At 39.9% G+C, this 25,982-nt stretch overlaps 1 protein-coding gene across 2 annotated transcripts in view; it reads right to left on the bottom strand.

The window, feature by feature from the left end:
• The window catches only part of rsrc1 (arginine/serine-rich coiled-coil 1), a 362,698-nt gene that overhangs the window by 290,914 nt on the left and 45,802 nt on the right, over positions 1–25,982 (bottom strand). Inside the window, exon 4 of one of the 2 annotated variants that reach the window (XM_069896751.1) lies at positions 293–463. The exons of the other annotated variant lie outside the window; for it this stretch is intronic. Coding sequence (XP_069752852.1) covers positions 293–463 — 171 coding nt within the window. The remainder of the gene's footprint in view (positions 1–292; positions 464–25,982) is intronic. 2 annotated transcript variants of the gene reach the window in all.

Below are 25,982 nucleotides of genomic sequence, written 5' to 3'. Positions count from 1 at the left end.
TTACAATAATGGCTTCAGCAAACTACTATATAAAGGTCCAAGTTCAGCAAAAAATAAAATTCCTATATTCATTGACATTTGATTATTTCCAGAAATCCAAACTATTCATATACAGTTAAATTAACATAAGCCACAATCAAACATTAACAAGTATCCGAACATAAAATATTTTACCCAAATATTTCAGCTTGAAAAACATCCAATCTGGTGGGAAGACAAACAACTGTTCACACTTATTCCCAGTCAATGGAATTTAAATCAAAAACTATAATATCCTAGAATTACATCTTACCCTTTCTTGTCACTCCTTGATTCCTTTTCTTTTACTTTTTCCCGAACCTTATCTCGTCCTTTGTCTCTGCCTTTGTGTCGATCTCTTCCTCGAGACCTGCTTCGACTATAACTTCGCCTACGGCTTGAGCATTCACTGCTGTGAGAGCGATGACGATGTCTTGATCGTGAACTATGTAAGAGCATTAAATATAGCAAGTCAAAAAGAAGGTTCTCCACTCATCATATTGAACTGAAGTTCAAATTATTTTTCAAGTACTCCCAGTAATGATTATAAAAATTCGCAGACAATTTTCCACAAAGAAAACACTCTATCTCACCTGTGCCATGGGACTTATGCCATTAAAATGATTTGAGAATTTGATGATAGAATGGTCTTTTATTTTTATGCTTGAAATTTCTTAATTTATCCATAACTTCTGATCCTATGGCCCATTTTGTAATTTTTGTTTCTCCCATAGCCCCCTCTGTCCACCTGTGTCTTTTCAATATGACGTGCATCCTTGGATGTTTTGATCCCAGCTTTAATTCTTTCAGCCACAGCTCTTACGCCTACAAAATTGTACCTGCCAATTTCTCACTGTGCTTTTCACTCATTTACCTTGTTTTGCTACTATGTGTGTTTAAATACAACAGTGTAGCGTCTGCTGTGGCAGCGCTACCAAATAGAGACGTCCACACAAGGCGAGTGTAAAACAAAGACTAACTTTACTGGTTTGAATTTCCCACATGTCCGCACTGGCCCGCCCACTCCCGGCGATGTACTCTCCGACTCCCAGAAATGACATTGTCACATCACTGTGTCACTCTCCAGCCAGCTGGCTGCAAACCGAAAATGGAAGGCTCCTTAACCTGCACGTGGTGCTAGGCGCAGGCTCCTTCTCGGCAGTAAAGGAGAGCCCGCACCATCTTGGACTGGCCGCATATTGCGGCGATTCGGCCTGTTTACTCGCATTCGCTCAGCCCGCTACACCACCCCCCCCACCCGAATCGATGCCGCACTCTGAGACTTACACTCTGTTCACTTTGAGTGGTCTACCTCTGCGCTTGACCTGGGGGTTTGGGGCTGGCAGGTTGGAGTCCAGGTGTGCAACTTTGAGGCGGTCAAATGTAAATTTGTCCTGTTGGCCGCCAAGGTCTAATGTGAACACCTTACCGTCTCTCTGCAGTACCTTGAAGGGGCCTTTGTATGGGCACTGTAGAAGGGTCCCTTGCTGTCCTCTGTGTACAAAAACGTAGTGTGTGAACTGCAGATCCACTGGAATGTGGCTGGGTGGTGAGTCGTGTCTGGATGGTGGCAGGGGGGTCGTCCACCCACTTGCTCTCTCAGCTTGTGCAGGATGTCTAACGTACTGGTCTGCGGTGGGGGGGGGTTGAAATGTAGGTCCTCTGGGATGGTAAGTGGTGCGCCCTACACCATCTCTGCAGACGATGCTGGTAGGATTTCCTTCGGTGTCATACGGCTCTCGAGCAGTACCCACAGGAGCTCGTCCATCCAGTTTGTCCAAGTCAGTTGGGCTTTCAACGCAGCCTTCAGGTGGCAGTGGAACCATTCGACCAGTCCATTTGCTTGGGGATATTAGGCCGTTGCATAGTGGACCCGGCTGCCGCAGAATTTCACCAGGTTGGACCAGAGGGAGGAGATGAACTGCACTCCTTGGTCTGATGTGATGTAGGTCGGGAGTCCAAAACATGTGATCCAGGTGGTCAGAAAAGCCCGGGCACACTTCTCTGTGTTGTATGCAGCCATGGGTATCTCCTCTGGCAAGCGAGTGAATCTGTCGATGGTTGTGAACAAATACCTCATACCCTGGCTCACTTGGAGTGGGCTGACGATATCGATGTGGACATGGTTGAACCTGCATTGGGCCAGCTTGAAGGTCTGTAGGGGGGAACCTTGGCGTACTGGAACTGTAAGCAGATTCAAGCCCACAGGGTAACTTCTTGGTGGAGGCCATGTCACACAAACGTCTGAGAGCAGGCAGACCATGGACCTTATGGAAGGGTGCGATAAACCATGTATCTGGACAAAAAACTGCTGTCGCCAGGTCATGGATAGGATCAGCCTTGGGGATCTGGTGGAGATGTCACATACTTGGGTCAGTTCTCCTGATGTGGGGCAGAATATCTGACCTTCAGACTGGTGATGGCCTTCTGGTATGCCTAGACGTCTGCATCCTCCCTCTGGTCCTTGGCGAGCTGGGCATCATCGAGCCCTCCTGAGGTTGCAGTTATAGTGGGCCGGAACAGCTTGTGGTGAATTCCAATACGTAGGAGAGATGCCATGGTTGTCTTGCTGACCACGGGTTTGAGCCCTCCCTGAGTGTGTAAGTCAATGGTTTTTGGTCAGCGTAGGCAGTGAATGCTCTCCCCTCTAGCAATGTAACAGAAGTGCCATATCGCCAGATACAAGGCCAGCAGTTCGTGGTCAAATGTGCTGTATTTGAGCTCTGGGGCTCAGAGGTGCTTACTGAAGAAGTCGAGGGGTCTCCAGTGCTCATCAACCCATTGCCCTAGCACCGTGCGCACCACTCTGTCTGAAGCATCCATTGTGAGGGCCAGGAAGGAGGTGTGATCTAGGTGTACCAGTGCCATGGCCTTTGCCAGTGTTGCCTTGGTGACGTGGAAAGCCTTTGTGGCCTCCAGTGTCCATTGCGGCATCTTGTCGCCGCGTTTGACAAGGCCGAAGGGAGGCTGCATGAGGGTGGTCACTCCCGGGAGGAAGCGATGGTAGAAGTTAACCATCCACAGAAACTCCTGTAGTTCTTTGGTCATGTTCAGCTTGGGGAAGTTAGGAATGGCTTCCACCTTGTCGGGTAGTGGTGTGGCGGCCTCTCGGATGATGTGGTGCCCCAGGAAGTCTATTATTTGCAGGCCTAAACTGGCAATTGGCCGGGTTCACTGTGAACCCAAACTGCTGCAGTCTGTTGAACAAGCAGGTGAGGTGCATCCTGTGGGTGCTGGTGTCGGGGATGGAAATGAAGATGTCGTCTAGATAAATGAAAATGAAGTTGAGGTCCCTGCCGACCACGTCCATTAGCTGCTGGAATGTCCGGGCTGCGTTTTTGAGTCCGAAAGGCATGTCGCTGGGGTGTACCAGGATTTGGTGGTACCACTTCACGAGATCCACCTTGGAGAATACCCTGCAGCCCTGTAGTCTCGTGGCGAAATCCTGGACGTGTGGGATGGAGTACCTGTCCGGGTCCGTCACCTCATTGGTAGTCGCCGCACGGATGACAACAGCCGGAGCTCTTCTTCACCATGTGCAGCGGGGAATCCCACAGGCTGTTGGAACAGCAGACGGTCGCCAATTCAATGGTGGTAAACTCAGCCTTGGCTTGTTGGAGCCTGTCTGGCAGGAGGCGTCAGGCTCGTGCTTGCACTGGGGAGCCAGCGGTCTCTATGTGGTGCTCCACGCCATGTGGCTGGATGGAGTCATGGAAGCTCGGTGCCAATAGAGCCGGGTATTTGGCCTGCAGGGAAGCGTATTCATCTTGGTCCAGGGTGTGAAATCCCAGTGGCAGGAAAGGGCACCTCCGTAGGGTGAAGGGGAAAGTCTGGAACACTGTGCCATTTACTATCTGGCATCTTGTCATGTCCACCAGCAGTTCATGAGCCCAGAGGAATTCCCCTCCGAGAAGCACCTGTCGCACAGCCGCAATGGTGCACTCCCTCTGAGAAACAGCATCTGCCATGTGGATGGTGAGCAGGATGGTGCCACAGCTGGGAATGGAGGACCTGTTGGCCATGCAGGGGAAAGCCTTTGATGTTGTTTCTTGCCTCAAAGTACATGGGAGGGATGAGGCTAATCTCCATGCCTGTGTCGACAAGGAAATCCCTCTTGATCCTCTGGTCTCTGAGTTAGAGTAGGCCTTTCTGTGTGCCAACTGCTGAGGCCACTATCGGCAGCCGGACTGCTCATTTCCCATTGCCGTGTTGGTTTTAGCAGCGGGGTACAAGCACGAGGGGGGACTTTCTTGCCCCATCGGCAGTGGTACGATTTAATCATTGCTTTGAGCTTATGAAAATATGCCCAGAACGTTCCTCACAAAAGTCGCAAGCTGGACTGCATGAACAACATGGACAAAAAAATTGTCATATTGCTTTACAACATGGAAACAGGCCCTTTGACCCAAATGGTCCATGTTTACTACCCAACCTAGCCCCATTTGTCTCCTCTCCTCTCCATATACCTGTGTTAATATCCTTCAAATGTTTCAATTGTACCTTCATTACTGACTCTGGCACCTCATTTCATCTGTGAAAAAAGGGATCCTCCAGCACCTTTAAATATTTTCCCTCTTACCTTCAATCTATGGCCTCTGGTCTTAGGCTCCCCTATCCTGGTAAAAACACTATGACTATTTACCTTGTCTATGCCTCTCGTTATTTTATATTCCTTGAAAAAGATCTGTCTTTAGCCTCCTGCAATCCTGGGAGAAAGGTCCCAACTTATTCAGCCTCTCCTGCTAATTCAAGCCCAGCAGTGGCAGTAACATTCTCATGAATCTTTTCTGCATCCTTTCCAGCTGAATTATAGTGTTTTCTAAAGCTGGGTGACCAGAACTGCACCCCAATAGAGAATAAAGACTGCCATGAAATTTGATGGGACACCTGATACTAAATTCATTTTGTGAAGGTTGCCTTGTTGGTAGCCAGGAAATAGTTTGATCCCCAACTAAATATTACACAATGGGATACGGAAATGCAGAGTTGAATTCCCCTGGAGAAAATCACGTTACAATTTAAGAAGGAAATATGACACACTTGTTAGGGTATGGCAACCCTATCTGAAACACATTGGTAAGCAGATATAATTATACCCCTTCTGAATAGAGGAAATGCAACAATCCATGCCAGTATTGAAATGACAGAGATCAATCAAGTGGGTAGTGGCACAGATGACGTGCTCTTGTATTTTGTTCCTCATCATTTTTTTAATTTTAGGTTTCTTTGGCTTTTTCTTAAGTTCCCCTAAGGGTATGTGATATTTGGTTCTAAAAAATACACTAACATTGTAATACACACATTGACCTGATCTGGGAAGAGTAAGAATTTGGCTGATCCATCACTTCCACTGCTTCACTTCATTGGCCAGTTTGTATTCATCAGAATTTTACAAGTGATTCAATCTGCTTTGAGCTGTGTCATCAATCATGTAGAAATGCACTATTTTAAACATCTGTAATCAAATCAACCCTTTCACAACTTTTTGTAGGATTTCCTTCCCTTCCCCCCCCCCCCCCCAAAAGAATGTCAAAATTAGCTGTCACAAGAGGCACTGGTAGAAAGAACGCATGGATGAGCATTTCAACAATTGCTTCAATTTTTAATCCAATGCTTTGTATTCATTCATGGATTCTGAATAAATTAACTGGAATTTGCAAACACACAACGGATAACAATCATTAAGCCAAGTCATTTCATCAACAAAACACAAAATGGATAAATATATTCAAGATTGATCAGAACTTTGACACTGTTGGTTCAAAAACAAAAAAAATTGTAAATATTTAAGGCAGAATAACAGGCTTAAAGCTATTCACAGCTGAAAATATTTCTGTTAAGTTCTCAAGAATTCAAAAGTAATTGTCAGAAGTGGGAGAAATAAGCACAATTTTGATGCTCTAATCAAAATCTGGACAGATTCACGAAAGGAAGTACATAGAAGGATATCAAATAAATTCAGTCAAATGGAATAAGCCCAGAATGTAAATGTAGTGAGGATGGCTGGGGTGGGGCTGTAAAACTCCAGGACTCCAACAGAGCTTTGAAATACTCTTAATTGAATAACTTTGTTATTATTAGCTCTTATTTCTCATTACCTTTTCTATTATGCCCCTCAAAAATTTGAACAGTTCCACAAGATTTCTCTTCACTCCCCTGCTCCCTTCAGCCTTCTCCACTATGAACTAAACTATCTCATTCGTCATGTCTGACTTCATAACTCCATCCCAAACAACATCCTGGCAAGCTCCCTCTGCTCCCTTTCTTTCTTTCTTCTTTGGCTTGGCTTCGCGGACGAAGATTTATGGAGGGGTAATGTCCACGTCAGCTGCAGGCTCGTTTGTGGCTGACAAGACCGATGCGGGACAGGCAGACACGGTTGCAGCAGTTGTAAGGGAAAATTGGTTGGTTGGGGTTGGGTGTTGGGTTTTTCCTCCTTTGCCTTTTGTCAGTGAGGTGGGCTCTGCGGTCTTCTTCAAAGGAGGTTGCTGCCTGCCGAACTGTGAGGCGCCAAGATGCACGGTTTGAGGCGATATCAACCCACTGGCAGTGATCAATGTGGCAGGCACCAAGAGATTTCTTTAGGCAGTCCTTGTACCTCTTCTTTGGTGCACCTCTGTCTTGGTGGCCAGTGGAGAGCTCGCCATATAACACAATCTTTGGAAGGCGATGGTCCTCTATTCTGGAGACGTGACCTACCCAGAGCAGTTGGATCTTCAGCAGCGTGAATTCGATGCTGTCGGCCTCTGCCATCTCGAGTAATTCAATGTTGGTGATGAAGTCACTCCAATTAATGTTGAGAATGGAGCGGAGACAATGCTGGTGGAAGCGTTCTGGGAGCCGTAGGTGATGCCGGTAGAGGACCCATGATTCGGAGCCGAACAGGAGTGTAGGTATGGCAACGGCTCTATATACGCTAATCTTTGTGAGGTTTTTCAGTTGGTTGTTTTTCCAGACTCTTTTGTGTAGTCTTCCAAAGGTGCTATTTGCCTTGGCGAGTCTGTTGTCTATCTCGTTGTCGATCCTTGCATCTGATGAAATGGTGCAGCCGAGATAGGTAAACTGGTTGACCGTTTTGAGTTTTGTGTGCCCGATGGAGATGTAGCGGGGCTGGTAGTCATGGTGGGGAGCTGGCTGATGGAGGACCTCAGTTTTCTTCAGGCTGACTTCCAGGCCAAACATTTTGGCAGTTTCCGCAAAACAGGACGTCAAGCGCTGAAGAGCTGGCTCTGAATGGGCAACTAAAGCAGCATCGTCTGCAAAGAGTAGTTCACGGACAAGTTGCTCTTGTGTCTTGGTGTGAGCTTGCAGGCGCCTCAGATTAAAGAGACTGCCATCCATGCAGTACCGGATGTAAACAGCGTCTTCATTGTTGAGGTCTTTCATGGCTTGTTTCAGCATCATATCCCTCTTGCAATGCAAAGAACTGTGCTCAATACTCTAGCTGTGGCCTAACCAATGTTTTACACTGTTGGAATAGAATCTTCCTGCTCTCTAATACAATACACTGACAAAAATGGGAATTATTCTGTATGTTTTCTTAACTACCTTTTCTGCCCATGCTGTTGCCTTTCAAATCTATATCAAGATTTATCTGCATATTGCAGTCATCCCTCGATCCCTACCGAGTTTCTCCAGCATTGTGTATAGACTTACCTAATGCTACCAAAATGTTAAAGCTCACATTTTTTAGTATTCAATTCCATCTGCCATTTTCCTCCCCACCTTGCCAACCAATCAAAGATTATCCTCTTCACAACATCCCCAATTTTCATGTCATTTGCAAACTTACTCTTCATACCTTCGACATTTACATCCAGATTGTTAATACAATAACCATAACCCTTCCACCATTTCCCCCCTGCCCCCCTAAGACAATTGCCATTCAGGTAAGCAGAATTTTAATTGGGATATCCACAAATCAAGATGAATAATTCTAAGAATCAGAACAAAAATGACATCCTGCCAACTCTGAAAAAAATTATACCTATTCTCCATTTCCTGTCAGCCAATCTCCTGTCCATGCCAATATGTTAAACTCCTGCAAAACATCTTCAAAATTAACTTTCAAGATGCTTTCTGTAAATCTGAACATAATACAATTATACTATTAAAAAATGTGGAAAATACATCATTTTTCAACATCAGTGCTTTAAATGAGACTCTTGATGAACAGACATTTTATATTATTAATTTACTCCATAGCAGTTTACAGCCAACTTATACTTATGGCAGACGGCACTGTTCTGATCCACCTTTTTCCATGTCCTACAATCCCTGCTGACATTAGTAGGCTCCCAGAAAAAGTAGCCCACCATAAATGCTGAGGAATTCAGCAAGTCTACAGCAGAACATATTAGAAAATACATTAAGGATTTAAGGTGGAATGCATACATCCCCAATTTGCTACCATTTACCTGCAGAATCTAATCCAAAGGTATTGTTCATCGACAGAAAATCTATTCTTACAATTTCCCGCAGTTTGACATCAAATAAATGTGCATATTTTCTCAAGAAGTTTTCTTTTTAAAATATTTTTATTTATGTTTACATTATGCACAATTGAACAGTAGAGCCATAAATGGTATTGTAAAATTCAAGAGAAGAAAAAAACCCAAAAAATCCTTATAATTCAGAACCCCTACCACTAAGCAAGGTTAAAAGATGACACATAGGAATCAAGAGACAACAACCTGGAGGTGGACAGTACAAGCACAGCACCAAAGCTTCAGAACAACCCAAATTCTTTAGGTTTTGATAATAGACCATAAATGGACCCCCTTAAGCAGTTTTCAATTAATCACAATGAGAAAAGGAACATTTGTTGAAAACAAGCTCACAACAAGATGAAATAGTTTCCACATTATCTATTCATCTGTATAGCGTTTTTTTTCACAAGCTCTATAAAATTCTCATGCCTCTTTCAACTAGCTTTCCACCAAACTATTTAATCTTTCTAATATATTGTCATCTTCCCACCTTACTACCATTAACACAATTACGGCCATATAATTGCAAAGATCATCTTATACCACATTCATGGATAAAAATATGAACCGTTAGAGACGATTGTGTAGACAGAATCTACTGAGTATCGATTTCTGTGACATGTTTCAATATACACCAATTATATTTGCTACCTACCAATTAGGAGATAGTACCATTTTATTATCTAGATTATTCTGGAAATTTGCTGCACATCATCACTAAATGTGCTTGTCTTTCATCAAAATATTGTATCTATGTGCAGGTCAGTCCTTTAAGCAAAGAAAATAAAACACCATGACACGTTTTTCACCCTAGTGTTTCTCTTGGAATAAGGGGAACAGAAAGGAACTCTGTGGTAACCTGAAAGAAAGAGGTTATCATCTGGAGAACCCTGATGGGGCAAGTTTCATCAGCAAGACATTGAGGTGACTAATTGGGGTAACTCAATTGTGGAAATCCTACAAAACCTACAAGAACCTTCCTGAGCGGTAACCATTTACTTTTCGAGCACCAAAGCCTGGTGAACTTTATACATGTTAAATTCTGTGCACAGTATAAGAATTGCCTGCAACCAGAGAACTTGGAAGAAAGAGAAGTGAGGTTGGACTGTGAACCAAAGAACGTTCTTAAATTTACACACACATTACATAATGTGCGCTTAGAATTAGAAGGGGTTTAAGTTGGGTTAAGTTAAATAAGTTAAAAATAGAGATTAGTTAAAGTTTGATTCTGTTTTTATGTTTCAAGATAATTAAAAACAACTTTTAAGTAACCATTTGTCGTGGTGAATATCTATTGCTGCTGGGGTTTGGGGTCCTTTGGGCTCATAACAATAGCAAGTAGAGCAGGGGCCTAAGAACGCAGCCTTATGATGCTCCGGTATTGATAGAGATTGTGGAGAACATGTTTTTACCAATCCTCACTGATTGTGGCCAGGAGGTGAGGAAATCCAAGATCCAATTACACAGTGGGGTGCTGAGTCCCAAGTCTTGAGTTTCTTGGTCATTTTTGAGGGGGTGATGGTGTTGAATGCTGAAATGTAGTCCTTAAAGAGATATCTTTGCTGTCCAAGTGTTCCAGGGCTTTGTGTAGAACCAGTGAGATGACATCTGCATAGACCTGCTGCTACGGTAGGCGAATTGGAATGGAACCATGTCACCACTCAGACATTGAAAACACTTCATCACTGTTAATACAATTGCCACTGGTCAATAGTAATTTAGACAGGTTACCACGCTCATCTTGAACACCTGTACAATTGACGCCTGAATCTACATGCAACCATTTGCTGCAATATACGTTGATGCATCTTTTATTGCAACCGTAAGCTATGCAAAATGTATCTCACTGTGATCAATACTAATTTACACTGTGTTCAATGAAACACTCTTCATACGTCATATCCACAGATATTTTCATTACCCAAAGAATCAAAACAATGCTACTTTTAAAATCAGTCCAGTTCTTCTTCAATAGAGAACTGTGATGGCAAAACTGACGTATGTTATTCTTCGATCATTCAATCTCAAGCTTATGGTAATATCAAGCCTTCCTAACTATGTTTTGCAGCATCGAACCACACCTTAGTTAAGATCAGTGTCCAAGCTTCAAGCTCTATTTTCCTGTCATTCATTAATTCATGACCTTTGGCTTGGCTTCGTGGACGAAGATTTATGGAGGGGTATGTCCACGTCTGACCACTTCCTATAAAAGTACAGTACAACTCCAATTATCTGAAATCGGTTTCTCCAAAATCCTCATTTATCCAATTTTTTAAAAAAAATTTGGATGAACGAGAATATCCCAAACAAATCAGAAATCTTCATTTATCCAAATATTTTTCGGAGCTGAACTGACCTAATTCACCCACCGACACTTGAGTCATTTAAAGAAAAAGCAACAGCAAAAATTTCCCAGAGACCAACACTTCAATTCCACAGCATTGCCACTGACATATCTATCCATGACCTCTTGCACTGCCAAGTTGAGGCCACCTGCAAATTGCAGGAAAAACCTCATCTTGGCATTATCTCATCAGAGCTCATCTATACTGGCTTCTCCAATATCCATTAACCCTCTCTCCTTCCCTCATCCCACTGTCACCCTCCTTCTAGCTCCCCACCACCTTCCCTCCTATCAGAGAGATATTTTCTTAGCCCTCCTGCCCTCTCTCTCCTCTACTTCTTTCTAATCTACCCTCCCAACTGTATCCATCTGATTTTCAGCACACCTGAGGAATGGCTCAGGCCCAAAATGCCACCTGCATTTTCTTTCCTCTGGATGCTCCATGAGCTATTGAATTTCTCCAGCACCTTTGCGTACTGCACTGACCTCCAGCATCTGTAGATTTTCTTGTTGACTTTTGCTTAAGGGTAGGATGGTTCCTTGGATCAGATGCAGGAGAGATTCTGGAATCACAAATCTCAGAATTTTGTTCAGGCATCTGTCTGTTTTTAGCTCATACCTTGATGAAGTGGTCAGGCCCAAAATGTTGGTTATGTAACTTTATTTTTGCTACAAAGAAAGCTGTGTGACTTGCTGAGTTTCTCCAGTATTTTTGTGTTATACACAGAACGTTTTATTATTTTCATATTAATATTAATGCAAAACTTTTAAAAAAATCACTGCCGATTTTTCAAGTTCAAGTTAAACCATTAGCATCGTGGAGTGTCCAACCTTTGTATCATCTTCTACTGATCCATCCTTCTACTACTTTTACTTCTCACATTTATCAAAATCACCAAGAGTAGGGGGTCAAAAGCCAGATCCTTGTGGCTGACTTCCAAGCAGAAAACTTCCCATCCACTACCACACTTTGTTTTGTGTAGGCAAGTCAATTCTGAATCCACACAGCCAAGGTTCCATGGATTCCATATTTTATAACTTGCTGAATAAGTCTTCCATGCAGGACCTTGTCAAATGCCTTACTAAAATCCATATACATCACATCTTCCAACCTATCTTCATCAATTTATTTCATTACCTCCTCCAAAAACTCAATCGGGCTCATGAGGCTATCCCTGAAAATACTGTACATTTCTTAATATAAATCCTGTACTTATGATACCTCTCCAATAGTTTGAAAACCACTGATGTAAGACTCACTGATCTACAATTCCCAGGATTATCCCTATTACTATTGGGGACCACGAGAGCAGAACAGTGAACGATAGGAAGAACAGTTAAAAAGCAGCGGGAGAGGTAGGTGCTCATTTAAATCTCATCAGGGACTATGAGAGCAAGACTGTTAATGAGAGAAGTGATTAAAAAGTATCAGGATAAGTAGGTACTTGTTTACATTTCTCCATTAGCTAATTAGCTGTAGTCAATAAAAACAAGGGAAGTTTAAACAGTGCTGCCAAAGTGAGTGCTGCCCAGTGTAGGAGTGGGGATTTATAGGCTTTAGCTCGAGTGGCTTCAGAAAGCAGAGGCTGAGGACTTAAAACAGGTAAGGTTGGATAAGACTAGGTAAAGTAGATGGTTGCCAGGGAAGTGGAATGCTCAGATTACAGGATGTGGGAAATCTGGGAGAGCACAATTGCCTGATGACTTCACCTTCAAGAGGTGCATCCAGTTGTAGCCCCTGAGACTGTTTGAGGGAATGGGAGCTGAAGCTAGATGAACTTTGGATCATGAGGGAGGCAGAGGGGATGATAGACAAAAGCTTTAGGGAGACAGTTACCCCCAAAAGTCAGGAGATAGGTATCTGGGTAACTGAGAGGAAATATAAGGGAATAGGTAGACGGTGGAGAGTACCCCAGTTGCTGTTCCCATCAGCAATACGTATAATATTTTGTTTACTATTGGGGGAATAATCTTCCAAGGATGTCAAAGTGATCAGGTCTCTGGCACAGATTCTGGCCTTTCAGCCAAGAGGAGAGCTTTAGTAAAGGTACCATTATTGCCATCTAATACTACATTTAGAATTTAACAAACATGAAATTCTTTAACTTTTGTCTACCGTAAGGCAGAGAGAGAGTCGCCACTTTGTATACCACTCCTCACAAAAACCTGCAGCTCCTGGTGTTCCTCGGCATTCTCCCTCCAAGTACTGACCATTCCTGAGCCTGCTTGGGATTCAATAATTCGGCAAATAGGAGGTTCTGTGAAGCAGATCATGGTATGTTGTCTCCCAAATGCAAAGGTCAAGGACATCTCAGAGTCTAAAGCATTCTAAAGCACAGGAGGATGAGCAGCCAGCTATTGTAGTCCATGTTGATACCAATGACATAGGTAGGAGTTGGGATAAGGTCCCGAAGAAGGAACATAGGGAGTTAGGAAGGAAGCTGAAAAGCAGGACCTCAAAGGTGGTAATCTTAGGATTGCTGCCTGTGCCACGAACCAGTAAGGTAGGGACAGGAAGTTCTGGCAGATGAATGTGTGGCTGAAGAGTTTGAGCAGGAGGCAGGCGTTCAGATTTGTTAATTTTATGGATCTCTTCTGGGGAAGGTATGACCCGTACAAAAGGATAGGTTTGCTCGAGCTGTTGGAGAGAGTTTAAACTAGTTTGGTGGGGGGGGGGTGGAAACCAGAATGTGAGGGCAGAGTGTAGAGCAGAAGGTGGAAAGGATGATACAATGTATTGTAGGTTTGAAAGAGAGTCCAGACAGGGGGTGAAATATAAAGTAGTCATTTGGAGGGTTTGAAATGTGTCCATTTCTTTTTTTTAAACTTTATTTATTCGTTCAAAAAATAAATAGTATATGACATAAACAACAATTAACCATAAACATGAACGTTATTTTTTTATAGAAAAAAAAAGAAAAGAACCCCCCTTCAGCCAACTCTCCTAAGGAGAGCTATAAAGAAAGAAAAAAGAAAAAATATTAAAGAAAAATTAAATATACATATTAAGATTTAATCAATGTAAATAGAAATGTAAATATTCTGAATATAACAACCACTTATTAATAAAAATATATAATTTTCACACAAAACATATGTAATTTTTTCCATTATTAAACAATATCTCATCTCATTATGCCATCTATTAATATCAATCATATTTGTATCTTTCCACGTACTAGCAATACATTTTTTCGCTACAGATAAAGCTAAATATACAAAAGCAAGCTGAAACTTATCTAATCCCAAGCCTTTCAGAGGTTGCAAACTACCCAATAAAAATACTGTCGGATCTAAAAGTATTTTAATCTTATACAGGTATTCTAAAAACAATTGAATTTTCTTCCAAAAAGACTGTATATGTATACATGACCAAACAGCATGAAAAAAAGTTCCAACTGTATTACCACATCTAAAATACAAATCTGATTCATTAAAACCAAACATTTTTAAAATTTTTCAGGTGTTAAGTATAAATGATGTAAAAAATTATAGTTAATCATTGCATAATGTGCATTTATCAGTCTAGTTACACTATCATAACAGATATCTAACCAATCATCCTCGGAAAAAATAAAACCAGTATCCGCTTCCTATTTACTTTTAGATCTTTCCCAACCCTTTTTATCCATACCATCCTGTAATATTTGATACATAGATGAAATATAACCCTTCTCTGGTACCTTCATAAGAAAAGTCTCAAATTTAGTCATTTCAGGTAAAATCATATCTCTACCAAACATACATCTTACCAAAGATCGAATTTGATAATAGAGAAACAAAGAGTTCTTATCAATACCAAAACTGTCCCTCATCTGATGAAAAGATAAAAATTTACCCTCTTTAAAACAATCTCCCAAATTTTTCACACCTTTAAATCTCCAATGCAATAAACCGATTATGTCTTGAAAAAGAAATAAGTTGATTATTATACAACGGAGTCAAAGCCGATAATTTACCCCTAGAACCTATCATTTTATTTTTCTTTATCCATAACTTCATTAAATGTTTTAGTATAGGCACATTATATTGTTGTAACAAATTTATATTCCATCTAAACAAAAATTGATGTATTTCAAATTCAGAAATATTTGCCATCTCAATTTTGGCCCAACTAGGAGGCCGTACCAAATCCATCAATGAACTAATAAATTTAAGATGGGCTGCTTCATAATAATTTTGAAAATGTGGTAAATGTAATCCCCCTAACTTATATTTCCAAGTTAATTTATTCAAAGCTACTCTCAAAAATTTACCTCTCCGTAAAAACTCCCTAACCATTTTATTCAAGTCTCGAAAAAAAAATGATCAAGTAAATACAGAATAGATTGAAACAAATATTGTATATGCGGAAAAATATTCATCTTAATTATATTTATCCTACCCAATAAATTAATAGGTAAATCTTTCCATTTAATCAAATCAGTTTTAATTTTTTTTATTAACAGAACATAAATTTATATAAAGATTGATAATTAACATTCAAAATTATACCCAAATATTTAATTCGATCAGTCCATTTCAAATTAATAATATTCTTATAAACTGAATAATCTCCTTCACTTACCAGTAATATTTCACTTTTTTCCCAATTAACTTTATATCCAGAAAGACATCCATATTGTATTACAAATGTGTTTCTTGTAAAAAAGCAATATCGATTTTCATTTTCTTAATATACGCCAAGACTCGTTTACGCTTAATTGAACTGTTTAATCCTCGAACATTAAAAGTAGCAAACCTCAACTTCGACATATCTACTCTTATTACTAAATACCAATAATATCTTTATATGAAAGCTCAAATCAACGTATATAGGCCCTCCAATAGGAAAAAAAAATCACAAATTAAAAGCTAACTAAAATGAAAATAAAAAAAATAATAAAGAAAAAACAAGAAAATCCCCCCCAAAAAAAACTACCAAAAGGTAGTGGCTGATGACTAGTAAAGAACTTAGAGCAAATCTCTCCCTCCTCAGCCAAACAATGAATAACATCAAAATATCATAACAACAAAAAAAAGAGTAAAAAAAAGAAAATTCTTCTTTTCATCCAAGAGATTCCAATCTCGAAGATCCCATTTCAGAAGAAGTTGGACTCTTTCCATTCCTGTTTTTCCCATTTCTGCCATTTCTTCCTTTTCCAGAACAACCAGATTTTTCTTTAGGAGACAATGGTGGACTACGTCTTTGTCCTCTAATATCTGGCAATGAATCAGCAAAAATCATTGTTTCACAATCATTCTCAAAAAACCGAAATTGATAGTCTCCATAAATCACCTTCAACACTGCCGGGTAGCGAAAAGTAGACTTATAACCTTTACGCCAGAAAACTTCTTTAACTGGATTAAATCGACGTCGACGTTGAATGACCTCTTGACTCAAATCAGGATTTAAAAAAAACTTTGCTATTCTGAATCAATAACGGAGTTTGTCGTTGTCTCGCATTTTGCACTGCTAGTCGAAGTATTGCTTCTCTGTCCAAATAATTCAAACATCGAATTATTACTGGTCTGGGTGGTTGACCAGCTGAGGGTGTTCTTCTTAGAGCTCTATGGGCTCTTTCCAGTACCAATCCTCCAGAAAAATATTCTTGCCTTAATACTTGTGGGATCCAGTCTTTAAAGAAATGAAGAGGATCTTGTCCTTCTATACCTTCTGGCAAACCAACAATTTTCACATTATTCCTTCTGCTTTGATTCTCCAAGTAGTCTATTTTCCTCTCTAACTCCTTCTCGCGTTCTCCCAATTCTATGACTGATTTTTCAACCTTCAACACTTTTTCTGTGTTACAAGCCACTTGCTGTTTACAGTCCGAAAAAGCAGACTGAATTTTTAAAAATTCTTCATAAGATGCATCCACACGTGCTTTAACTATATTCAATTCTGAACTTATCATTTGAACCATCTCATTCATTAGAGGCTGAATAACTGCATTTAGTTGCATACACTGTAGATCAGAAAAGCTCAGCCCTGCTCTCTCTGACGTAGTGGCAGAACCAGGTAACTGCAGCTCCTGCTGCAACTCAACAGAAGGCATTTTAAAAGTTTTACTGCAGGTCTGGACTCCCAGTAACTGCACCTCGACTTCCTCAGGGGGTCGCCGCTGGTCTCTCCCCACATCTCGTTGTTTTTTCACAAAATCACGAAGGAAAGCGATATCTTCAGATTGAAATGCTTCCTGATGGATTTCCTTCACTTGGTGAGTAATAGACATTTTTTTTTCAGCTCCCACAAGCAGTCTTTGAGATTTAGACACTGAAGAGATTAAGCCTGAGGCTGTATCAAGTCGTCTAGGCCCCAAATCTTCAGCACTTCGAAAATGTAACTTCTTCTGCACGAGGTTTAATCTTTTTACCATTAATGGCCATAATAGTTCCTTAATACTTAAACTAAAATTTAAAAATTTTAAACTTGAAAACAAACGGTTAAAAAGCAGGTACTTAAAAGTCTGGCCAGAGAGGTCGAGATTACACATCTCGACTCTACGCCATCTTGCCACGCCCCCCTGAAATGTGTCCATTTCAATGCAAGGAATTTTAAGATTAAAGGAGATGAACTTAAAACATGGATCAGTAGGTGGAATTACAATACTGTAGCTGTTACAGACACTTAGTTGACACAAGGACAGGTTTGGCTGATGTAGGTACCGAGGTTTAGATGTCTTAAAAGGGACAGGAAGGAATATAAAAGGCGGGGGGGGGGGGGGGGGGGGTGGGGGGAAGAATGATAGTATCACAACAGCAAGAAGGGAGGACGCTGTAGAGGGAGGGTCAACAGAGTGAAATCAGAAATAGAAAGGGAGCATTCGCAGTATTGGGAGCAATCTATAGGTCTCCAAATAGCCCTGGGGACACTGAGGAACAGATAAGTAGGCAGATTTTGGAATGGTGCAAATATAACAGGCTGTTATAACAGGCTTCCCAAATATTGACTGACACCTCATGATTGCAAGAGGGATAGATGGGGCAGAATTTGTCAGTGTATCTAAGAAGGATTCTTGACAGTATGTGTACAAGCCAACTAGAGGAGAGGCCATACTGGATCTAGTTATAGGTAATGAACCTGGTCAAGTATCAGACCTCTTAGTGGGGGAGTATTTTGGTGATAGTGACCACACTCCCTGAGCTTTAGCATATCTACGGACAAGGATAAAAGCAGTCAAATTAATAAAATTTTTAATTTGTGAAGTGCTAATTACAATGAGATGAGGCAGGAACTAGGGAGAACTAATTGGGACCAGACATTCTCGGGAGAAAGCACAGAAGTAATGTGGAGCATGTTTAGGGATCACTTGCACAGGGTTCTGTACAGGTTTGTATCACTGAGATAAGGAAACATGGTAGAAAAATGGAGCTGAGGTTGGCAAAACAGGTGAAGCAGCTACTTAAGAGGAAGCATATATTTGATTTGGAAAGCAAAAAATAGGAAGGGTTCATGACAATTATAGGGTAGACAGGAAGAAAATTAAGAAAGGACTTAGGAGAGCTAGAAGTGGGCATGAGAAGACCCTAACAAGTAGGATTAAGGAAAACCGTAGGGCGTTTTATGCATACAAGAAGAACAGAGGATGACGAGAGTGAAGGTAGGGCCGCTTAAGGATAAAGGAGGCAATATGTCTGGAGGCGGAGGTTGGAGAGGTCCTAAATGAATACTTTGCTTCAGTATTCATCAGTGATAAGGGCCTTGGTCAAGGTTAGGTCAGAATAGGACAAGCTTGTGTGCCAGTCTATGTTGAGATTAAGGCAAATTATTTTCACTGTTCCAGGAGCACTAAACTGAACTCTGAAGGTGGTATCTCCTTATATTGCTGGAAGCGATGTGGAAAATCATTCAGAGAAAAATAATGTAGATTCAAATCTTTTACTGGAAATGGCCAACGAAAACAGTGTCGTATTTGAAACTAAATAGTTATTTTGTGATTGTTGTGCACAGCCCCTGGAGCAACATAGAAGGAAACGAGATACAGAGTTCAGTTTTAGAACTATTGGAGGAACAACTACCCCCTCATTTACGATGCCACAAGGATCTAATCCATCTTCAGAAGCAGTTCTAGAGAAAAAGGTCATCATTAATAAACATGATTACTATTAAGATTCAAATATGAAACTACAAATCAAGTTCCCAACAGTATTGTACCTGATTTGAACAAAGTTCTGAAAGGCCATCCTTTTATCCATTTTTGACATTGTATTTGTCAAGTTTAAATTTCTTGTCAGAGTACATATATGAGAGTATATCAACAGAATCTCGGTTTGTGATGTCTATTGTTTTCAGAACTTATTAATGGGAATAGTATCATAGGAAAGAGAGACATTTCAGGTATTGTTTGTAAAAAATATTTTACAAAAATAATGTTCACATATTCATTTGCAATGAAAAATTGTAGAAACTCCCTCAACATAATTACGGTAGTTAAATATGAATTGAATTCTATTAGCTAGAAAGCAAGTTAATTCAGATCTGTAGCTAATTTTATATTAAATTCATATTAACAATATGTAAATGATGCCACTGTTCAAAAATCTTGAATGTTTCTTAGATCTACATGGGTCCATATGGCATCGCAAGGCTTTGAAAACTCTCTTTCCTCCTCTGTGTAATTCACCTGCTTCCCTAAATAGCACAAAAACTAAACACAACTTACACAGCAATTGCAGATCACAAATAAATAGGCATGTTTAAGACAAGGCAGAAATCCTCTTATTTCATATATGCTAGTTATTATATTCTAAATACTCTAGTCAATTTATGGTAACTGCCCAAGAGTGATAATTTGCTAAATCTTCACAGGTAATTAGTTCAAAATTGGAATACAAGAACTAAATTAGTTGCATTAAATTTAACAGCTGTTTGGTTCACATAATTAGGTTCACCGAACCATCTGTATTTTGACTTCACAGGAATATACACTAGTTAAAACAAACCAGAGCAAAACTTTAAATGTGCATTGGTATTATAAAATTTGTATGTAACTAGCAAATGTGTTTTTAAAGTAGATACAGTACTGATTTGTAGATTTATATTTATTGTCTGAAAACCCAAAGACCTCTATAAACTAAATTTATAGCTTACAAGTGAACAGTTTTTCTTAACAATTTGATAATTCAGAACATTTAGAATTCAGCAGTTGTGAAGGGAAAAAAAGCAGAAACACCAAAAGAAAACACATGGACAATTATACTTAGAACAGACTCATGACAAAAAGCAGATACGCATGCCAGCACCAAAAGGAAACTGCACTTAATTAAATGTATACTTGCACCTGGAATACTGCCTTAATAAAATTTACCAGTTAATTTCTAATGTTCTAAAGAAAATTAGATCATCAATTTTTGGCATTGGTTTTACATTCCAAATACCATCAGACCATATTATTTACACAAAATGTATCCAAACAACAATCAAAAAATAAAGTTCACTCAGCAAATAGGTATTTAGAAATATTTCAAATTTAGCACATATCACAAAATTAGCATCAATCTGAGCATTATAAGCGAGGGACAGATAGTTGTGGTAAAACTTAAATTGATTGATCTTTTTCAGCTTTCTAATTTTGATATTGCATGTTTGATCATACATTTAAATATGTAGTATGTATTCTCAAACTGTGTTTCATAATTTTGGCTCTTATCTATCAGTATATTTTTTCACAAATAATCTCATCCCTAATACATTCCAATGTCCTTTTCTGAATAACTGCCTGAACTGATATCCAACATTCTGTCTTAATAAAAGTACTATGGTTTCCTCCCACCCTGCAAAACATATAGGGTTGTATGTTAATTGGGGCGACTTCATCTCCAACATCGAAGTACTCGAGATGGCAGAGGCCGACAGCATCGAATCCACGCTGCTGAAGATCCAACTGCTCTGGGTAGGTCACGTCTCCAGAATGGAGGACCATCGCCTTCCCAAGATCATGTTATATGGCAAGTTCTCCACTGGCCATCGAATCAGAGGTGCACCAAAGAAGAGGTACAAGGACTGCCTAAAGAAATCTCTTGGTGCCTGCCACATTGACCACCGCCAGTGGGCTGATATCGCCTCAAACCGTGCATCTTGGCGCCTCACAATTCGGCGGGCAGCAACCTCCTTTGAAGAAAACCGCAGAGCCCACCTCACTGACAAAAGACAAAGGAGGAAAAACCCAACACCCAACCCCAACCAACCAATTTTCCCTTGCAACCGCTGCAACCGTGTCTGCCTGTCCCGCATCGGACTTGTCAGCCACAAACGAGCCTGCAGCTGACGTGGACATTACCCCTCCATAAATCTTCGTCCGCGAAGCCAAGCCAAAGAATTAGGTGGCACAGGTTTAAATGGCTGGAACCAGTTTCTAGCACGCTCTAAACAAAATTTAATTTACAAAATAATAAACAATTTAATGAGGATAAGCAAAGTTATCAAATTTATTTCAGCTATGGTTCTAAGTAAAACTCACAAAAGCAAAGTGCAATACTATCATACAGATTTTAAATGAATAATCAAAATACTCATCCTCCAATGCCAACTGATTATTCTGGTTTAAGGATTGATAATAAGGGAGTACCAAATGAAATGTTTGCACTAATTCCAGACATCCTTCCCCATTTACAAAGATGACTCTATGCAAAATGCACATGGATTTAAAACAAAAAGCACTTATTAACTAAATGCAACTTTTGATTATCTTCTCTTATTCAAATGTGGGTGAGAAACTGAAAAGATACATTTGTTCTCAAATAAATTTCCTGCTCATCATCCCCAAAACCACAGGAAACAGAACATTACATCGACATGACACAACATAATGAGATTTGATGATTTTGAAGGTAAGAATACTATAATTACTATAAACAGAATAAATTAATAAAAAGCAGGTGAAAGAATCACAACTTTAATAGATGGATAAATCAATTTAAGTTTTTTTTTTACATTCTGATGTGTGCTGTTGTTTCCTTCAATTCTAAAAGTAGATTCACAGGGGAAAAAAAAATCAGAATTCTTAATGAGAATAAAGAGAAATAGAGTAATACATCTAAAAATGGATAATTTTGCACAGCACACAGAAATCTGGTTGTAATTCAGCAAGACCCCTAATCTAGCACATCTGGGGGAAATTCATGGACATGAGTGGACAAATGCTCTGTAAGGCAGCAATAAGTTGTGCTTTGGACATACCACATCAGGCACGAGGTTCTCCTCTGGCCAAAATTCTACAAAGATTTAGGCTGAATATTAACTTTGCATCTTGTGCACACTTCCCAGCACAAATGGCTCACTATGATTTTCAACACAAATAATACACCTCACAGCTGTAAATACAGAGGGAAATTTCAGACTGTGTGGTACAAGAGACTGAGCTCTGCAACTTACATTGTAAAGAGCAGGATATTATTTGTAATTTACAGTATTCTTTCAATTTTAGGTGTCACATTTGTTGGTAATTCCATTTTGGGCTAGAGACTGCAGGTTCAACTCCCATGCTCATACTTGAACATTTGAGGGTTTATGTTTTGAATGGATGATCATAAATAGTCAAGGACAATATTCAACCAAATTCACTTAACAAGATGACTATTTCAAAATTTCCGAGACTCATATGAAATAAGCTGTACAAAAAAGGTTGTCATATGACCTACTACTGTGGGTCAAGGTTAATTCTTCAACAAAAAAAATTATTATCCTTTCCATCAATTCTTTTATTGTTTATATGTCAGCTTGTTTCCCACACCCCCCCCCCCACCCACCCCCAAAGTGTTCAACTGTTTTTGTCAACCATATCTTGTGGCATCTTAACCACTGTCTGACAAAAGAAATAACTATATTTCTCCATAAGAAATATATTCCATTTGATTGCTGGCTTTGATTCTCTCACAAAGTTCTGCTCAATGCATGCATCAATCATTAAAACCTTCAATTGTCATTTTGAATTTCTCTTTTCTCAGAAATGTATCCCACTTGCTCCATCTTTCTAATATATGCAATCTTACTTCTGGTGTTACTTTAATGAATATCATTTCCACTTTTTGATGGTTTTGAGGCACAATAAAAGAGGTTGGAAGGCAGTTAAATAAAAATCTTGAAAGAGAAGAAAACATAGGTGGAAAAATTTCAAGAGAAAAATCCAGAGTACAATAATGTCAGTCAGGTAGCATGGAGACAGTCTTCCATATTTATGCAACCAGTGGGCATCCAACTGTATTTAACGCAATGTTTTACAGCACCAGCGATCTGGACCGGAGTTTGAAACCCATGCTGTATGCAATAAGTTTGTACGTGCTCCCCATGTTTGCATAGGTTTCCGGTTTTCTCCCACCATTCAAAACCTACAGGGGATTATAGGTCAATTGGGTGCAATTGAGCAGCACGGGCTCATGTGCCATAAAAGGGACCGACCTGAAACATTGCCTGACTATTTCTGCCTATAGATGCTGCATAATCCCCGAGGTCCTCCAGCATCTGGTTTGCTTGAAGAAACTGTCAAATGATGAAAGGAGTGAAGGGGATCAAATATAAACATACATGAACATTTCAGGATTAAAACTATTTACGATGCAAGGACAGATGCATATTATTTTTTTTTTAAATATTAATACAGCAATGATGAAATAATCATCTTTGTTTTGTAGAGACTGCATCACATGTAATAGTTTTAATCAGAAAATCAATAATGTTCCCACAAATTTTAAATATATTCTCAAATTTGTCAGTATTTAAGTGTTATTAAATTCATGTTTGTACATACATTTCCACAAAGATGCACTTTCATGAAAATGTTTAATTTTTAAAGTATTTTATAACTTGTAAAGCATTTTGAGACCAATCAGCAGAAAGCACACTTTTTCGATGATAGTCATTTTTAGTCATTTTAAGGAAAATAATGTTCTTAACAGTTATTGTAAAGCAAATTTAAAATGAAAACGAAAAGGATAGACAGTAACTTTATATAAAGGATAAAATGGAAGATCATAAGTAATCAGGGCATACAGAAAGATAGAATCCCTGCAGCATCATTGTTGAGGGGATGGTTATGTATGGATGGATGGAGATGACCATAAGGAAACTGAGTCCCATGACACGCGTCTTCCTCCCTGCTTTCCCGAGCCTTTGCAAACCCAACCAGTGACCATATGCTCTCAGACTTGCCACGATGGCACCCTGCCAACCCTCCAAAACGGGGAGGCAGCTGAAAATGGGGGTGACCTTGGGTCACTGTGAGATGATGGAGTCACAGGACTACTCTGCTAAGGGGCTAACCAGGCAAGGGGACCGATACCACCAGCAGCCAGGTGAACACCAAGTCATGCCATTGTTTCAGTTGGGAAACGAGCTGGCCCCCAAATTTCCTTTCCTCTCATCGGGAAACGAGTGCTCTGAGCGGTCTGTATGACCTACAGATGATTTGCAACACCTTGCGGGCACTGCCAGAAGGGGTTGATGATGGCACCACCCTGTGGGAACAGGTGGTGACTGCAGTCTGGACCAGATTCCCTGCCCTGAGAATGGGGCCATCACCATACAGCAACAGCAAGACTAAGCTGAGGTTCCAGAAGCTGTCACCAGTTTGTTGTCCTGAACCTCAGGAGTGGCTCAACAAGTTCCAATAGAAAGTCAAAGATGTCCCAAGACCTATAGAAATGACCCCAGGTCATTTTAGTCTTCATCAAAATTGTTTAGGACATTAGACTAGGACATTGGCCCATCTGATTTCTCTCTCCACATTTTTCTATCCAACAGCTGTGCGAATTGACTCACAAAAAGGAAACATCTCTGTTTACGGTATCTAAGATCTGTGCGCATTTCTGCCTCAAACTGCTCCCTGCTTCTCTTCAAATTCTCCTCCAATCTATATCTGATCACAGGAATAAGTTGTTGACATGGATTCTGCATCCATCTGCACATCGTGAAGTTGTGTATGATGTGCAGGAAATGACCCTGCGCTTGATGAGTGCAATACATATTCACAGCTAATACCATAAGAACATGGAGATCAACCACCATTTTGTTTGGAAGGATATGTCAGATGTGTATGTTATACATTACAGTAGGTGTCAACACAGTGGAGTTACACATTCCATTTCTTTTGCGCCCGCAATGTCAGCTTGCTGCGTAAAAAGCCACACTGATCTGGAAAATTGGAGCCTTAGCTTGTTTCAGTGGTAATGACCAAAGCCAGCTTAATGGAAGGTCTTCATTATGGAAATATTGCAGAAATTCTGTGTTTTTAAATAAAATAATTGGAAGCATTGAGTTATTCCATCTTGTGTTTTATGCTGTAAATATTATTGTGTGCATATGGTGGGACAAAATTTAGTATGGGAATGAATTAATACAGAAATAAATTGTGCCATTTTTGGCATGTCCTTAATGGAATCCTCATTTGAGAATTAAAAACTGCTTTGAGTCTAACCAACTGAGAATACATTTTTAGCATTTATGGAGGTTTTTTTTGCATATTTTGCAAACAATTTGTGAATCTGTTTTCCATGCAAAATCATTTAGCCAGAAGGTTAATAGACAATATATTTAGCACTTTCGTATTGTATTTTGAAACAATTCTTCTGATTTTCTTTGATTGGTCTTCAAACGAAAGAATTTACCTCTTCTGTGTCACAATGCAGCTTGCATACTTGATGAAACAATGCACTACTAGGGTTAAATGCATTTTATGATCCAATGGACTTTTGAAACCTAACCTTGGAATGGGTCACATTCTGCAGCCGCTCTACTTTAGCACTCTGCAGATGCACCTGGTATTTATGAATGATTTTAGGGCATTAAATGGAAATATGTTTTTAAACTGCCTGAATTAATTTTACAACATGATGCTTGTAGTAATTAAATATTTCATCCCTTTTTTCCCCCATATGGATTTTAAACCCAGAAACAAAAATAGGTATTTGGCATTCTATACTAGAGTGGAAAATTTGGGGGGGGGAAACAGCATGTCCTGGATATAAATGAGGTTGAGAGATTTTGTATCACAAGAAAGACATAATCATTTTTTTTTAAACTGGCCTCCAAAGTTGATAATCAGTGTATTTTGTCTTGTGGTTGTACTCTCAGCTTTGTGATACAAGATTTTTGGTTCAAATCCCACAAACAGAAAAATTTGATAACTATCTTGTCAACCTGCTTTTAAAGGGGT

Source organism: Narcine bancroftii, chromosome 9 (assembly GCF_036971445.1).
Source record: "Narcine bancroftii isolate sNarBan1 chromosome 9, sNarBan1.hap1, whole genome shotgun sequence".
Classification (NCBI taxonomy): Eukaryota; Metazoa; Chordata; class Chondrichthyes; order Torpediniformes; family Narcinidae; genus Narcine; species Narcine bancroftii.
The sequence above is the reverse complement of the archived record's forward strand: the minus strand, read 5'-3'. Positions and strand labels throughout refer to the sequence as shown.